Raw genomic sequence first — 14,756 nt, 5'->3', positions numbered from 1 at the left:
TGGCACCCAGAGCTGTGCACAATATTTCAGCTGAGGTTGAACTGGTGTCTTGTATAAGTTCAGCATAACCTGCTTGTTCTTGTACTCTATGCCCCAATTAATAATATGATTCTAAATGCTGTATTAACTGCTCTCTCTGCCTGTCCTGTCACCTTCAATGATCAATGCACCCAGTTCCCACAGCAGAAACTGACAAATAGAACGGAATTCAACAGAATGATGAATCAGAGGCGGAAATAGAGAGAGTGAGAGTGGCTGGCACATAATAACATAGGAAGAGAGATCTCGTTAAAGCATGTCAACATGTAAACAGGCTTGTCAGAGCAGACATTGAGAGATTGTCATTCTGGGTGGGGAATCCCAAACACAAAGTCACAATATAAGAAAAAGGGGTGACATCACCTTGGAACAAAGAGAGGATTAAATCTACACTCAGAGGGTTTTGTCAAAAGAAAAGGAAATTTTGCTTTTCAAAGTACACTCCTGAGGATTGAAAAGAATTGTTTAGTTCAGCGATACTTATTCTGTGTTCCCAAACAACTACTCATTGTGCAGTGAACATAAGGGATTGGCTCCTCTGATAGGAATTGGATGCTCAACACTCAAGTATATTTCAGCATGAAATAACACGGGGTTTTGGTTTCTCAGAGGATAGTGGATATGGGGCGAGGACGGGAAGATTGAGTGAAGGTGGAATGTCAGTCATGACTGTATTTAATGTCAGAGCAGGCTCAAGGTGTTGTGTGGTGTGCACTTACCCTGACCTGATTTATTATGGTATCATCTAGGAGATGTTTTAAACAATTCCTCATGTCTCAGCTTCGACAGTGTTGGGCCCAAATGTACGCTTATTGCTCAGACACCAGTTTTATAGCAATGATTATCATTGTCCATTAGATTCACTGTACCTCCGTAAATGTTGTCTTTCTGAATGTCTGGTGAGTTCTCAGCTTAGAGGTGTTTGACATTTTCATCTTCATTTGTTTGTTCAGCCACATTGTTCTGGTCACCCTATTATAGAAAGGATATTATTAAGCTAGATAGAGTGCAAAAAATATTTACTAGGATGCTCCTGGGACTTGATTGCTTGAGTTATAATGAGAGGCTGCATAGACTGGGACTTTTTTCCCTGGAGCGTAGGAGGCTGAGGGGTGATCTTATAAAGGTCTATAAAATAATGAAGGGTATAGATCAGCTAGATTTTTTCCCAAAGGCAGAGGAGTCTAAAACTGGAGGACATATGTGGAAGGTGATTGGGAAAGATACAAAAGGGTCCAAAGGGGCAATTTCTTCACACAGAGGGTGGTGAGTGTCTGGAACAAGCTGCCAGAGGTAGTAGTAGAGGCGGGTACAATTTTGTCTTTTAAAAAGCATTTTGATAGTTACACGGGTGCGGTGCGTATGGAGGGGTATGAGCCAAATGCAGGCAATTGTGACTAGCTTAGTGGTAAAGAAAAGGTCAAGTTGGGCCGAAGGGCCTGTTTGCATTCTGTAAACCTCTATGACTCTATGACTTTATGACCAGAATGTATATAACCTATTTGTATTCAGGCAAGGGATGTGGACAATGCTGGACATTCCAGTATTTATTGGCTATCCCTAATTGTCACCTGAGAAGGTGGCGATGAGTGGCCTGCATACAATCCATGGTGTTTAGGAATGCCAAGGGGAAATGTACTAATGAATGCTCACAACTGAGATACAGAGAGAACTGGGTGTGCTGGGACATGAATCCCAAAGGATTGTTATACAGGTACAGTAAGTAATTAGGTGGGCTATTAGAATGTTGTCTCTCATTGTTTGAGATTGATTACAAAAATGCAGAGGTTATACTTCAGTTGTACAGGATGTTAGTGAGACCACACCTGGAGTATTGTGGACAGTGTTCATTGTGTCAGAAAATATGTAAATGCATTGGAAGTTCAGAGAAGGCTAACTAATTTTATATATTGTCTGGGATGGAGCGTTTGAGCTATAAGGAAAGACTGGATAGGTTTGGATTCTTTTTGTTAATGTAGAGAAGGCTGAGGGGGAGCATGATTGAGGTTTGTAATATTATGAAGGGTATGGCCAGATTGAATAGGCAGCAGCTGTTCCCTTTGGTTGAGGGGTCAATTACAGATGGGCATAGCTTTAGGGAACAGAGATTCAGAGGGATTTGAGAACAAAAAAGAGACACTCAGACGGTGATGGGAACCCCGGATGTACTGCCTGGGAAGGTGGTGAGGTTGGAAATTTTACAACCTTTAAAAAGTATTTGGATTAATGCTTGAAATATTATAACATTCAAGGATATGGGACAAGTGCAGGAAAATAGGATTAATGCACAGTTAGTGTGAGTTATTGTCGGTGCAGTCTCGATGGGCTGTAGGGGCTTTTCTACATTCTACGACTCAATGACTATGACTCGATGGTGATGGGTTGTCTTATGAGGAAAGGTTGGAGAGGTTAAGTTTATATCCACTCTAGTTAAGAAGAATAAGAGGTGACTTGGTCAAAACCTTTAAGATTCTGAGGGGTCTCGACATGAAGGATGTGGAGAGGCTGTTTCCTCTTGTGGGAGAATCTAGAACTAGCGGGTCACTGTTTAAAAGCAAGAAATCATCATTTCAGTTGGAGGTGAGGATTCTTTTTCCCCTCAGAGTGTCGTGTGGCTCTGGAACTCTACGTCAAAAGGCAGTGGAAGCAGAGACTTTGAACATTTTTAAGGCACAGTTAGATATATTCTTCATGAGTAAGTGGGTGAAGGATTATCGGGGGTCGGTAGGAAAGTGAGTTTGAGGTGACAATCAGATCAGTTCAATGATTTCATTGAATGGCAGAGTAAGCTCGAGGGAGTATAGAACCATCGTTAGGCCACAATTGGAATATAATGTTCAATTCTGGTCACCACACTACCAGAAAGATGTGGAGGCTTTGGGGACGGTACAGAGAAAAAAATACCAGGATGTTGCTTGGTATGGAGGGCATTAGCTATGAGGAAAGGTTGGAGAAACTTGGTCTGTTCTCACTGGAACATGGGAGATTGAAGGGTGACCTGATAGAATCTACATGATTATAAGGGGCATGGACAGAGCAGATAATCAGAAGCTTTCTCTCAGAGTAGAAGAGTCAATTACTAGGGGGCACAGGTTTAAGGTGTAAGGGCAAGGTTTAAAGGAGATGTACAAGGCATGTTTATTACACAGGGGGTGGTGGGTGCCTGGAACTCGCTGCTGAGGGAGGTAATGGAAACAGATACAATAGTGACTTTTAAGGGGCATCTTACAAATACATGAATAGGATGAGAATAGAGGGATATGGTCCCCAGAAGGGTAGGGGGTTTTAGTTCAGTCAAGCAAAATAGTTAGTGCAGGCTTGGAGGGCTAAAGTGCCTTTTCCTGTGCTGTCATTTCTTTGTATTTGTGTTCTTTGAGTGAGTGGCCTACTCTTGCTCCTAACTTGGATGTTCAAATTTATCTATACTTAGGAACATTGCGTTAGAGATATATATGTCACTGGTGAGGCTGCACTTGGAGTATTGTGTACAGTTATAGGAATGACATTAATCAACTGGAAAAAGTGAAAAAGAGATTTATGAGGTTGTTACCAGGACAAGAAGGCCTGAATCATCGTGGGGGGATTTCAAAGCTGCAACTTTATTCCTTTGTATATAGGAGAATGAGGGGTTACTTTATTGATGTGTATAAAATCATGAGGAATCATAGATAGGGTGAACACACATGGTCTTTTTCCCAGGGAAATGGAATTGAAAACTAGAGGGGATAGGATTAAGGTAAGTAGGGAAAGGTTTAAAAGGGACCTGACAGGCAACTTCTTCACACAGAGGGTGGCACGTATCTGGAATGAGCTGCCAGAGAATGTGGTTGAGGCAGATACAATAGCAACATTAAAAAAAACATTTGGATAAGAACATGGAATGGAATGCATTAGAGGGATATGGGCCAAATGTAGGCAATTGGGACTAGCTGGAAGGACACATAGTTGGCATGGATAAGCTAGCTTGAAGGGCTTGTTTCCATGCTGTATTGCTCTGTGAATCAATGGGCAGGATTTTACAGTGTCATTCAAGTGAGACCAGAAATTCCCACCCGAGGTCAACAGACGTTTCTGTTGTCTGCTCTGATTCCATGGTGGGTGGGGTGGTAGCGTATGACTCTCTGACTAGCAGGTAGACACCTAATCTCAATTTTAACAAATACAGAATATAGCAGGCTTTGGTGAGACTTTTCACATACAAGATAATGCAAATGTGGGGATAATTGAACATTCAGACGTATGGAACTGACACCAAGAGGATGAGAACCAAATTTGACATGCAGACATCAAAAATTATTCCTAAACATTAGATGTTGAAAGGTGCTTGTCAAAACACAAGTTTATAATTAGTGCATGAAAGGGGAGCTCTACACTCATATCAGAAACTGACAGGTACAGAGTTAAAAACAGACATTGTATGCTGAAATTTATAAACAATGTCTCTGACGTAACAAAAGCTAAGCTACGGGATTCGAGTTCTGAATTAAAATTGAGCGGACTGTGGTTGTTTGAACCGGAACATTATCTGACAAAGGGAGATTTAATTGAAGTGCAAAAATGCGATGGGTTTTTGATTCCGTGGATAGGAAGGTCTTATTTCCTTCTATACACAGGCCCAAAATCTAATACTAATTCTTGGTAGCAGTTCGGAGTTTTACAGGGGAATTCAGAATCAATATCTTCACATAGCAAGTGGTAGGTATCTCAAAGTCACTGCTGAAAGTCTGCTGGAGACAGAAAACCTAATATTTTTTCTTAATTTTTTTGGATTTCCGATTTATAGGTAACAAGGGGATGTGGTGGCATAATAGCATTCCTACTGGACTTGTAATGCAGAAAAGCAGACAGTGTTGTTTTTAAGTTGTATCTCAGTTTATGACAAAAAAAGGCACAGTCTCTCATACCATTTCAGAGATATTTGGATACACACTTACGATGCTAAAGCTATGGGTCAAATGCTGGAATATGGAATGAGAATTGTTGGATTGTTTGAATTTGACCAGTGCAGACATGATGGGCCAAAGGGCATTTCCCAGTGTTGGAGATTTCTATAGACTCTATGAATGGAAGGAACAGAATGCAGGAAACACATTCAAAAGGAGAATTTTGAGAAATATGTGAAGCCAGGGATACATGCAGTTGTGAGGAAAGAGCAGGAAATAAGCAAAATTAATTAGTCTCTGTCTCAATCTTTGATTCTGAGAAAGGCAGTTGGTTCAACTAAATAAATTGACTAACCGATCATAAGACATAAGATATTGGAGCAGAATTAGGCCATTTGGCCCATCGAGTCTGCTCCGCCATACAATTCATGGCGTATATGATTCTCATCCCCAAACTCCTGATCTCCTTATTGATCAAGAACCTATCTATCTTAAAGACACTCAATGACCAGGCCTCCACAGCCCTCTCTGGCAATGAATTCCACAGGCTCACCACCCTCTGGCTAAAGAAATTCCCCCTCATCTCAGTTTTGAAGGAGCGTCCCTTCACTCTGAGGTTCTACCCTCGAGTTCTAGTCTCTCCCACTCATGGAAACATCCTCTCCATGTCCACTCCACTCTATCCAGGCCTTTCAGTATTCTGTAAGTTTCGATTAGTTCCCCCCCTCATCCTTCTAAACTCTGTCAAATATAGATCCAAACTCCTCAACTGCTCTTCATATGACAAACCCTTAATTCCTGGAATCATTCTTGTGAACTTCCTCTGGACCTCAGAGAGGGCCAGCACATCCTTACTTAGGCCCAAAACTGCTCACAATATTCTGAGCGGGGTCTGACCCTACCCTTACACAGATTCAGCAATAAACCCCTGCTCTTGCATTCTAGTCCTCTAAAAATGAATGCTAATATCGAATTTGTCTTCCAAACTTCCAACTGAACCTACATGTTAACTTAAGAGAGTTGTGAACCAAGATTCCCAAGTCTCTTTGGCTTCAGATTTCCAACACTTTTATCCATTTAGAAAATAGTCTATGCCTTTATTCTTCCTACCAACATGCATAACCTTAAACTTTCCCACATTATATTCCATCTGCCACTTCTTTGCCCACTCCCCTACCTCTCCAAGTCATTCTGCAGCCTCCCCAGTTCCTCAAAACTACCTGACCCTCTGCATACCTATGTATCATCGACAAATTTTGCAACTATGCCTCAGTTCCATCGTCCAAATCATTAATGAGTATTGTGAAAAGTTGTGGTCCCAAAACTGACCCCCGTGGAACACCACTAGTCACCAAGTCCCCTTTATCCTCACTCTTGACCTTCTGTCTGTCAGCCTATCTTCTATCCATGCCAGTCCCTTGCCTCTAACACCATTCACCCTTAGCTTATTTAGCAGCCTCCTGTAAGGCGCCTTGTCAAAGCTTTTCAGATAACCAAATAAATCAGTCCATTGATATGGCAACTCTTTTGGAAACGGGATTAATAAGACAATGGTGTGGTGTGTTTTCGTTCACCACACTGTGAATTTGATCAGGCAGTGTCATTACACGTGCACCAACTTCCCCCCACCCTCCCAACACCCACCTACATACACACACACACACACACACACACACGCACAAACACACACAGTGGCTGGTATCAGCTCACATTGAGAGCAAGCTCCAAACTCCTGGTGTTTGCTGCCATCTCCTGGCTACAAGAGAACACTGCATCCAGTCCAGACCTTCCAGACCTTCTCAGTAACCATTTCATACTGCTTGCTCTCCCTTTTGGCATTTAAAATGGTTGCACAGAGTCCTGTTAATATGTGACTTCCAGCTACACAAAAAGATTAAACACACGGGCAGTCAGAGGGCTGGTTTTGAGATGAGCAGAGGTTGAGCAACTTTGGCAGTAGCTGTCCTACTGTTCCTTTCCTGCCGGACTTTGCAATAAACATTACTAATTACAAACCCTGATGTTCAGTCTGCCAGGGATTGGTCCTGGATTTGATTCCCTGCGCTAGGATTTCAGGGCGAGAGTCAGAAGTGCCCATTTGCAAACTGAAATTCACAAAACATTGTCACTAACCATTTTGCCTCCCGTGAAATGGAATTGGGGTGGCATGGTGGCACAGTGGTTAGCACTGGTGCCTCACAGTGCCAGGGCCCAGCCAGATTCCCAGCTTGGGTCACTGTCTGTGCAGAGTCTACACATTCTCTCCATGTCTATGTGGGCTTCTTCCCAGTGTTCTGATTTCCTCCCACAGTCTGAAGATACGTTGGTAGGTGCATTGGCCATACTAAATTCTCCCCCCCCCCCCAGTGTATCTGAACAGACACCAGGGTGTAGCAATTCAGGGATTTTCACAGTAACTTCATTGGATTGTTAATGTAAGCCTACTTGTGACACTAACAAATAAACATAAAAAACTTGAAACATAACTGCAAGTTCCTCTATTGATTCCATTCTTTATATACAGATTTAATCTAGCACATAATGCTTCTGATCTGAACGAAAGATCAGTGAATTACGTGTGTAAGATTATGAGGGATAAGGACAGGATGAGTTGGAAGCTATTCCCCTTGCTTGAGGAGTCATTGAGGCAGTAAAGGGCAGGAGATTCAGAGGGGATTTAAGAGAAAACCTTCTTCACTCGGAGAGAGAGGAATCTGGAATGCACTGCCTGGGACGGTCGTGGAAGCCAGAAACCTTACAACATTTAAAAAGTATTTGAATGAGCAAGGATATAGGACAAGTGTAGGAAAATGGGATTGATGTGACTTTAATGTAGTTATTGTTAGTGCAAACTCATGGGCTGAATGGTCTTTTCTGTGCTGTACGACTCGATGGCTCTATGATTCTAAAGAAGGATTAATTTTTAGATTAGCATTGTTAACTCTCTTCCTCTCCAGCGATGCTATTGAGTTTATCCAGCATTCTGTTTTCTGCTTTAGTTGCAGATTTCCAGCATCTATGATGTTTTATTTCTATTTACAATATCCAAAATTGGGAAAACAACACTGATTGGGCGATACTGCCTTGGCGAGGTAGAGGTGTGGAGATAGTGTAGGACGAGTAATCTCAAAACCCAGGATAGTGTCTGGGAACCTATATTTGAATCCCAACATGGGAGATGGTGAAATTCCACTTCAATAGAGACTCAGAATTAAAGATCTAATGATGAACTCGAAATCATTGTGAAATGTCATTAAAAATCCATCTGTCTCACTAATATCCTTTACGGAAGGAAATGTATCATCCTTACTTACTCTTGCCCACATGGGATTCCAGAGCCTCAACAACGTGGTTGACTCTTAAATGCCCTCAGGGATGAGCAATAAATGCCAACCCAGCCAGCGACACCCACGACCTATGAGGGAATCAGAAAGATACTATGTACAGCTGGTGAAATCATTCATTCAGTTACTTCATGAGTGTAACTTTAGAAATAAGTTGGTTAAACAATCTTGGGAAAAGACACAATCAATGGAAAAGCTAGTCGAAAATGTCTTGTCTAAGTAAAAATTGAATATACTCATTCAACATGCTCAAAGGATCATAGTATCCTACAGTGCAGAAGGAAACCATTCAGCCCATTAAGTCTACACCAATGACAATGCACCCAGGCTCTATACCCATCACCTCATGCAATTACCTATTTAGTTTCCCTGACAGGGGCAATTTAGTATGGCCAATCCATCTAACCCATACATCTTTGGACTGTAGGGGGATACCAGAGCACCCAGAGGAAACCCATGCAGACATGGGGAGAATGTGCAAACTCCATACAGACAATGACCCAAGCTGGGAATCGAACCCTGGCACTGTGAGGCAGCAGTGCTAACCACTGTGTGGCTCTGAATGCTGAATATTATTAATGAACATTCATGTTAAAACTTGCTGACCTTAGCAGTTAGGTTAGGCCACAGCTAGAGAACTGTGTGCAGGTCTGACTTCGTGTAAGAACATCTTATGAGACTTGTGAGACTTCTTAAAGTGTTTACCCCAGTCCAATGCTGGCATCTTCACATCAAGAACATCTTACCCAGGCCCACTCCAGCTCACTGCCCTATCCCTCTAATGCCATGAATTTGCCATGTCAATGAACCTAACCCATATGTCTCTGAACTGTGGCCGAAGCCAGAGGAAACTCAAACAGAATTGGGGTGTACATTCAAGCTCCATACAGACAGTCACCAAAACTGGAATCGAACCTGGATTTGTGGCACTGTGAGAAAGCAGGGCAAATCATTGTGGAACTGTGCCATACTTTAAGCATTTAGATGAACACTTCAAACACCATAACACCCAAGGCTATGGACCAAGTGCTGGAAAATGGGATTAGAATACTTGTGTGCTTGATAGTTGCTGCAGATATGATGGGCTGAAGGGTCTCTTTGTGTGCTATAAAACACCATGATTCAGTGAATTAGAGCTGTATTTTCCTTCCAAAGTAAACAGTAAACCAGGTTAATAATTTGTTTTTGATGTGATGAGCTTGAACATTAGCTTAAATCTCAGACAAAGAATCTTGCTTAGTGCCTTCTGCAATTCCATGTAAACTGCAGCAGTTGACAATCCTCTACATATTGCATTCCTTAACCCCTCTGAATTTTCCATTAGATTCATTAAACACAAATGGCCTTTTGCAAACTCATGTATCCTTTCAAATTTGTCCAAATTGCTCCAGTTGTTCAGCAGCTCTGCCCTTGAAACACATACTATTTTCAAGTCTGTTGTGAGGGAGATGGTGTAATGTATCATCATGTCTTGATTTTGTTCTCTTATCCTTCTTAAATAATGGAGTCACATGTAGCCAAACAGGCCAGCTAAAATGGTGTTTTGTAAAGCATTCTGGGACAATTGGGCAAGAAACTAAACCGACAGGCTGCAGTTTAAAGACAGAGACAAACAGGCTGCGACCCTGATGAGTGAATTCACAGGATATGGGCCATCTCCAGGATGAAAGAGACTTTCTGGTCACACTGGATTGTGTGTCAGACATAAAGGCACCGTGAATCCTTATTTAGGAGGAAGGTATGTGACCTATGTGCCTCCAACACCTACAGACATGGCCGCTGGGGACACACCCAGAGATTCTATGGCACCTTTCATCTCCCAGACTTCTACCAATGCCAGTGACCTCAACTATCTCTTACATTGCATCATAGCGGCAGATTTTCACAGCATGGAAGTGACAGGCGGACTAGCTGTGTTTATGGGGATTGGATCTGGGTGGGATTGTGGTTGGTGCAGATAGGGTGGGCTGAATGTCTTCCTTTTGCATTGTAGGATTCTGTGATTCTATGAAAGAGGCTCTTTGGCCCATCATGTCTGCACTAGCCATCAAACAACTATATATTCTAATCCCATTTTCCAGCACTTGCCCCATAGCCTTGTCTGCTATGGCATTTCAGGTGTTCATCTAATTGCTTCTTCAGTGTTGTGAGAGTTCATGCCGCCATCACCTTTTTAAGCAACGAGTTCCAGATTCCCATCACCCTCTGGGTGACAAAGTCTTTCCTCAAATCCCCTGTAAATCTCCTGCTCCTTGTCATAAATCTATTACCCCTCTGGTTAATGACCCTTCTATGAAAGAGAGAAGTTTCTTCGTAGCTACCCTATCTATACTTATGCTACTCATAATTTTGTACAATTCGATGAGTTCCTCCTTCCCCACTCCCCCCTTCCCACCTCCCAAACTTCTCTGCTCCAATGGAAACAAGCCCAGCCTAGCCAGCCTCTCTGTAGCTGAAACACCCTAGACCAGGCAACATCCTAGTGAATCTTGTCTGCATCCTCTCTCGTGCAATTGCATCCTTCCTATGGTGTAGTGACCAGAACTGCACACAGTACCCTAAGGGTGAGATTTTACAACTTCATCATAACCATTTTTGCGTACAGAAATGTCATAAAATTGGACATGAAGCAACGAGTGGGAGTGGCACTGGTTCCCACTTTACCACGTAAGAAAATTGGTATGATAGGGAGCCCTCCTAACATAGGTGAGACATCTGTTTACATGTTTTTGCATTCATCATAACGTCATTAACAGACCTTAATGTCCAATCATCCCAGCTCGCCTGCCTTTACAACCTCACTCAGTACAACTTCATCGGTCTGGAAAACACCTCCTCTGTATAAGTTGGAGCTGAATTAGTGTGTGTGAGAGCAAGGAGTTAATTCTGTGTTCAAAATGCTCTGAGGGGGCTATTTTGTGGTGGCATGTTGCTTTTCAGGTTGGGGAGGGCTGTGAATGTGTGTGGGGCTTGGGGTCTCTTTTTGCTCGCGGGGGGCGGGGGGGGGTGTGCTGTAACCATTCTGGAACCTGTGGGGGGTTATGGACAGTGTGTATTGCTGGGGGACTGTGGGGGATGGGTTGGGTGTATATGTTGCTGGGCTGCAGTGGGTGTGGGTGTCAGTGAGCAGCATTCTTTAACTTTTCTGTCTGTTTGTCCATGTCTCCCAATTTCACCTCCCACACCCCAGATTCTTACAATCTCCTGCAACATTGTCATGCCACTGTGCTGGGCCTGGATATATTGTGTTATCCAGTTTCTGTGGCAGACAAGAGAGTGATGACAACTCACCATGTACCATTGTGATGAAACCTTGGCACAAACTTGTCTTGATGTGGAGATGCCGTCATGGCTTGTCTGACAGGTGACTCTTGGTTGGATAGATGTTGCACTGTAAAAGAAATGTAATAAGATTGTGTTAAAGAGATGGGGAATAAGGAGGGCTAATCCCATTAGTTTATTCAATACATTTTCCCCAGTGATGGTTGTTGCACCAAAGTTTTCTTCATTGTCTGTAGTTCTGAAATTTTTTCACTAATTTTGGCTGTGAAGATAGAGGAAAGCTATAGATTTAGTGCCTCTATCAATTCTGTGTTCCACATTATTACCTCACCAGTATCTAAAGAGCCACCATTTACTTTGGCTGTTCTCTTCCTCTTTATACAGTCATAGAAACCATTGAACAAAGTACAAAGACAATTACAGCACAGGAACAGGCCCTTTGACCCTCCAAGCCTGCATTAACCATGTTGTGTGACTGACCTACCCTTCTGGGGACCATATCTCTCCATCCCATCCTATTCGTATATTTGTCAAGATGCTCCTTAAAAGCCAGTATCATATCTGTTTCTACTACCTCCCCTGGTAGTGAGTTACAGGCACCTACAACCTTCTATGTAACAAAATCTGTCTCGTACCCGTCCTTTAAAGCTTGCTCCTCATACCTTAAACCTATGCCCCCTAATAATTGACCCTTCCACCCTGGGGAAAAAAAACACTTCTGACTATCCACTCTGTCCATGTTCCTCATAATCTTTAGACACCTATCAGGTCGCCCCCTGAACATCTGTCATTCCAGTGGTGTCAGTGTTTACTTTTTCTGCAAGTGTCCTTTCATAGTTCATCTTTTAATACTCGCTGATAGCAAGAAGCATAAATGCAAGGTTAACATACCAAACAGCTTCCATTCAGGAAGACCCCCTCCCCTGTCCATTATACCCACTCATCCCTCTCCCTCACACCTCCACTCCCTCTTCCCATCCACCCCATCTCCCCTCCTGCTCCACTCCTCTTCCCATCCACCCCATCTCCCCTCCTGCTCCACTCCTCTACCCACCACCCCCTCCGTCGTGCTGACAATGAATGGCAGCGTTGCAGGATGATTGGATATTTCCTTTTCATCCTGCAGTCTGCCAGGGAAAGAATGGTGGCTGTATGATATTTTGTTTCATACGGTGATAACTAATTTCATGAATTTTATGCTATGCTCCGGTTTCGAGTATTATTCTGTCGCGTGTGGCGACGAACAAAAGACTTTATCCAAGAACAACTAAAATTTACTGTGTGTAAAACGAAGAAGTTGAATGCTACCTTGCCGATAGCATTTGGCTGACATTTCTGTAATTCCTAACACTTTAGTGACAGTGACTTTCGTTTGTTGCTTTGTTTCTGATTTCTATACAAGAATATTGACATGTTTATTTCCGCATCATGTTGCTTTATTCCTTACCCTTCTCTGCCCCATTCATCACTGCAATGACTTTACACAGGAGAGCTGATTCTGTTTCCTTGGAGTCGCGTAAATGTTCCGCTCCTTCATTCCCTTGAATCATATCCCGATTCGATAAGCAGATCGAAACAAAGTTGAAACGAAACCTGCTGGAATGTGACCCTGTAAGAGCAGAGAAAATGGCGAATATTCCAGTGTGTTAGCAATCGCTGCTCCAGCTGACAAAGCTGGGTGTCGATCCCCACCTTGTGGCGGTACTGCGTAATACATGTCAATATTCTTCTTGTCTGTGGGGTTGGCGATGGAAGGGTTAAACATTCGACCAGCAGACGCTCAAAAAAGTTAAGATGCGACCATTATAAATTACAAAGTCCCTTCTGGTTAACTGGCTTGCCACCACTTCTCTATTTGCCGTCTCTAAACTTGCAACATTCCCACTTTTCCTCCTGCTTTTGAGAACACAATCGCATCAAATTATTTTACAGCGGCATACTGTGATCACTGCAGCTCAACTGGCTTTATGATTGTAAGTGAAGTGATTGCCTCAAATAAGATATAAATGCGCTGCACCATAGAACATAGAAAAACTACAGTACAAACATGCCCTTCGGCCCACAAGTTGCAACGAACATGTCTCTACCTACTAGGCTTACCTATAACCCTCAATCCCACTTAGTCCCATGTACTCATCCAGAAGTCTCTTAAAAGACCCTATCGAATCTGCCTCCATCACTGCCGCTGGCAGCCGATTCCACACACCCAACACCCTCTGAGTGAAAAACTTACCCCTGACATCACCTCTGTACGTAATCCCCATCACCTTAAACCTGTGTCCTCTTGTGGCAGCCATTTCAGGCCTGGGAAAAAGCCTCTGAGAATCAATACCATCTCAACATCTTATAAACCTCTATCAGGTCATCCCCTCATTCTTTGTCTCTCCAAGGAGAAAAGACCGAGCTCCCTCAACCTATCATCATAAAGCATGCCACCCAATCTAGGCAACATCCTTGATCTCCTTTGCACTCTTTCAATGGCTTCTACATCCACCCTGTAATGAGGGGACCATGTTAATTTTCCTGGAACAAATTTGCAACGTCTTCCCAGGTGTAAACAATCGATACACGTTCTTCATTATGCACCAAGACAAATAGTGGTAGAATAGAAGGGGAGGTGATGGCGTAGTGGTGTTATTACTAGATTATTAAGCGAAAAACGCAACTATTATTCTGGGGACCCGATTGCAGGTGGTGGAATTTGAATTCAGTAAAAAAAAAATCTGGAAGCTTCTCGGGCGACTACATCTGCAGGAAATGCCCCCAGTTGCAGCTCCGTACAGGTTGCATGGGGAGGTTGGAGCAGCACTTGGATGCATTCAGGAGCATGGAGGTGGCAGAAAGTGTCATAGATACAGATACACAGGTCACTGAAAGTGGCATCGCAGGTGGAGAAGGTAGTCAAGAAGGTATACGGCATGATTGTCTTCATCGGCCGGGGCATTGAGTTTAAAAAATGGCAAGTCATGTTGCAGCTTTAAAGAACATCAGTTAGGCCCACTTGGGATACAGTGTCCAATTCTGGACACCACAACAGCAGAAGGAAGTGGAGGCTTTGGAGAGGGTACAGAAAAGATTTACCAGGATGTTGCCTGGTATGGAGGGCATTAGCTTTGAGGAGAGTTTGGAGAAAGTTGGTTTGTTCTCACCTAAACAATGGAGATTGAGGGGCAACCTGATAGAAGTCTACAAGATTACGACAGGCATG

The 14,756-nt window shown here is 43.0% G+C and overlaps 1 protein-coding gene across 2 annotated transcripts in view; it reads right to left on the bottom strand.

Moving 5' to 3' along the window:
- LOC145344712 (uncharacterized) overlaps positions 1-13,207 on the bottom strand; it is a 41,755-nt gene extending 28,548 nt beyond the window's left edge. Inside the window, exons 1-4 of one of the 2 annotated variants that reach the window (XR_013886967.1) lie at positions 12,996-13,207; positions 11,558-11,657; positions 8,233-8,337; positions 909-1,011 (exon numbers count right to left, since the gene is read on the bottom strand). Coding sequence is in view for 1 of the 2 variants with exons in the window: in XM_080191817.1 (XP_080047943.1) it covers positions 909-1,011; positions 11,558-11,657; positions 12,996-13,098 (306 nt within the window). In the remaining variant the exon portion in view is untranslated. The remainder of the gene's footprint in view (positions 1-908; positions 1,012-8,232; positions 8,338-11,557; positions 11,658-12,995) is intronic. The other variant, XM_080191817.1, reaches the window with a different exon arrangement.
- Positions 13,208-14,756: the final 1,549 nt, after the last annotated feature.

The sequence above is a fragment of the Carcharhinus amblyrhynchos genome, chromosome 7 (assembly GCF_965287045.1).
Source record: "Carcharhinus amblyrhynchos chromosome 7, sCarAmb.v2.hapA, whole genome shotgun sequence".
NCBI lineage: Eukaryota > Metazoa > Chordata > Chondrichthyes > Carcharhiniformes > Carcharhinidae > Carcharhinus > Carcharhinus amblyrhynchos.
This window is presented reverse-complemented; position numbering and strand designations above follow the sequence as displayed.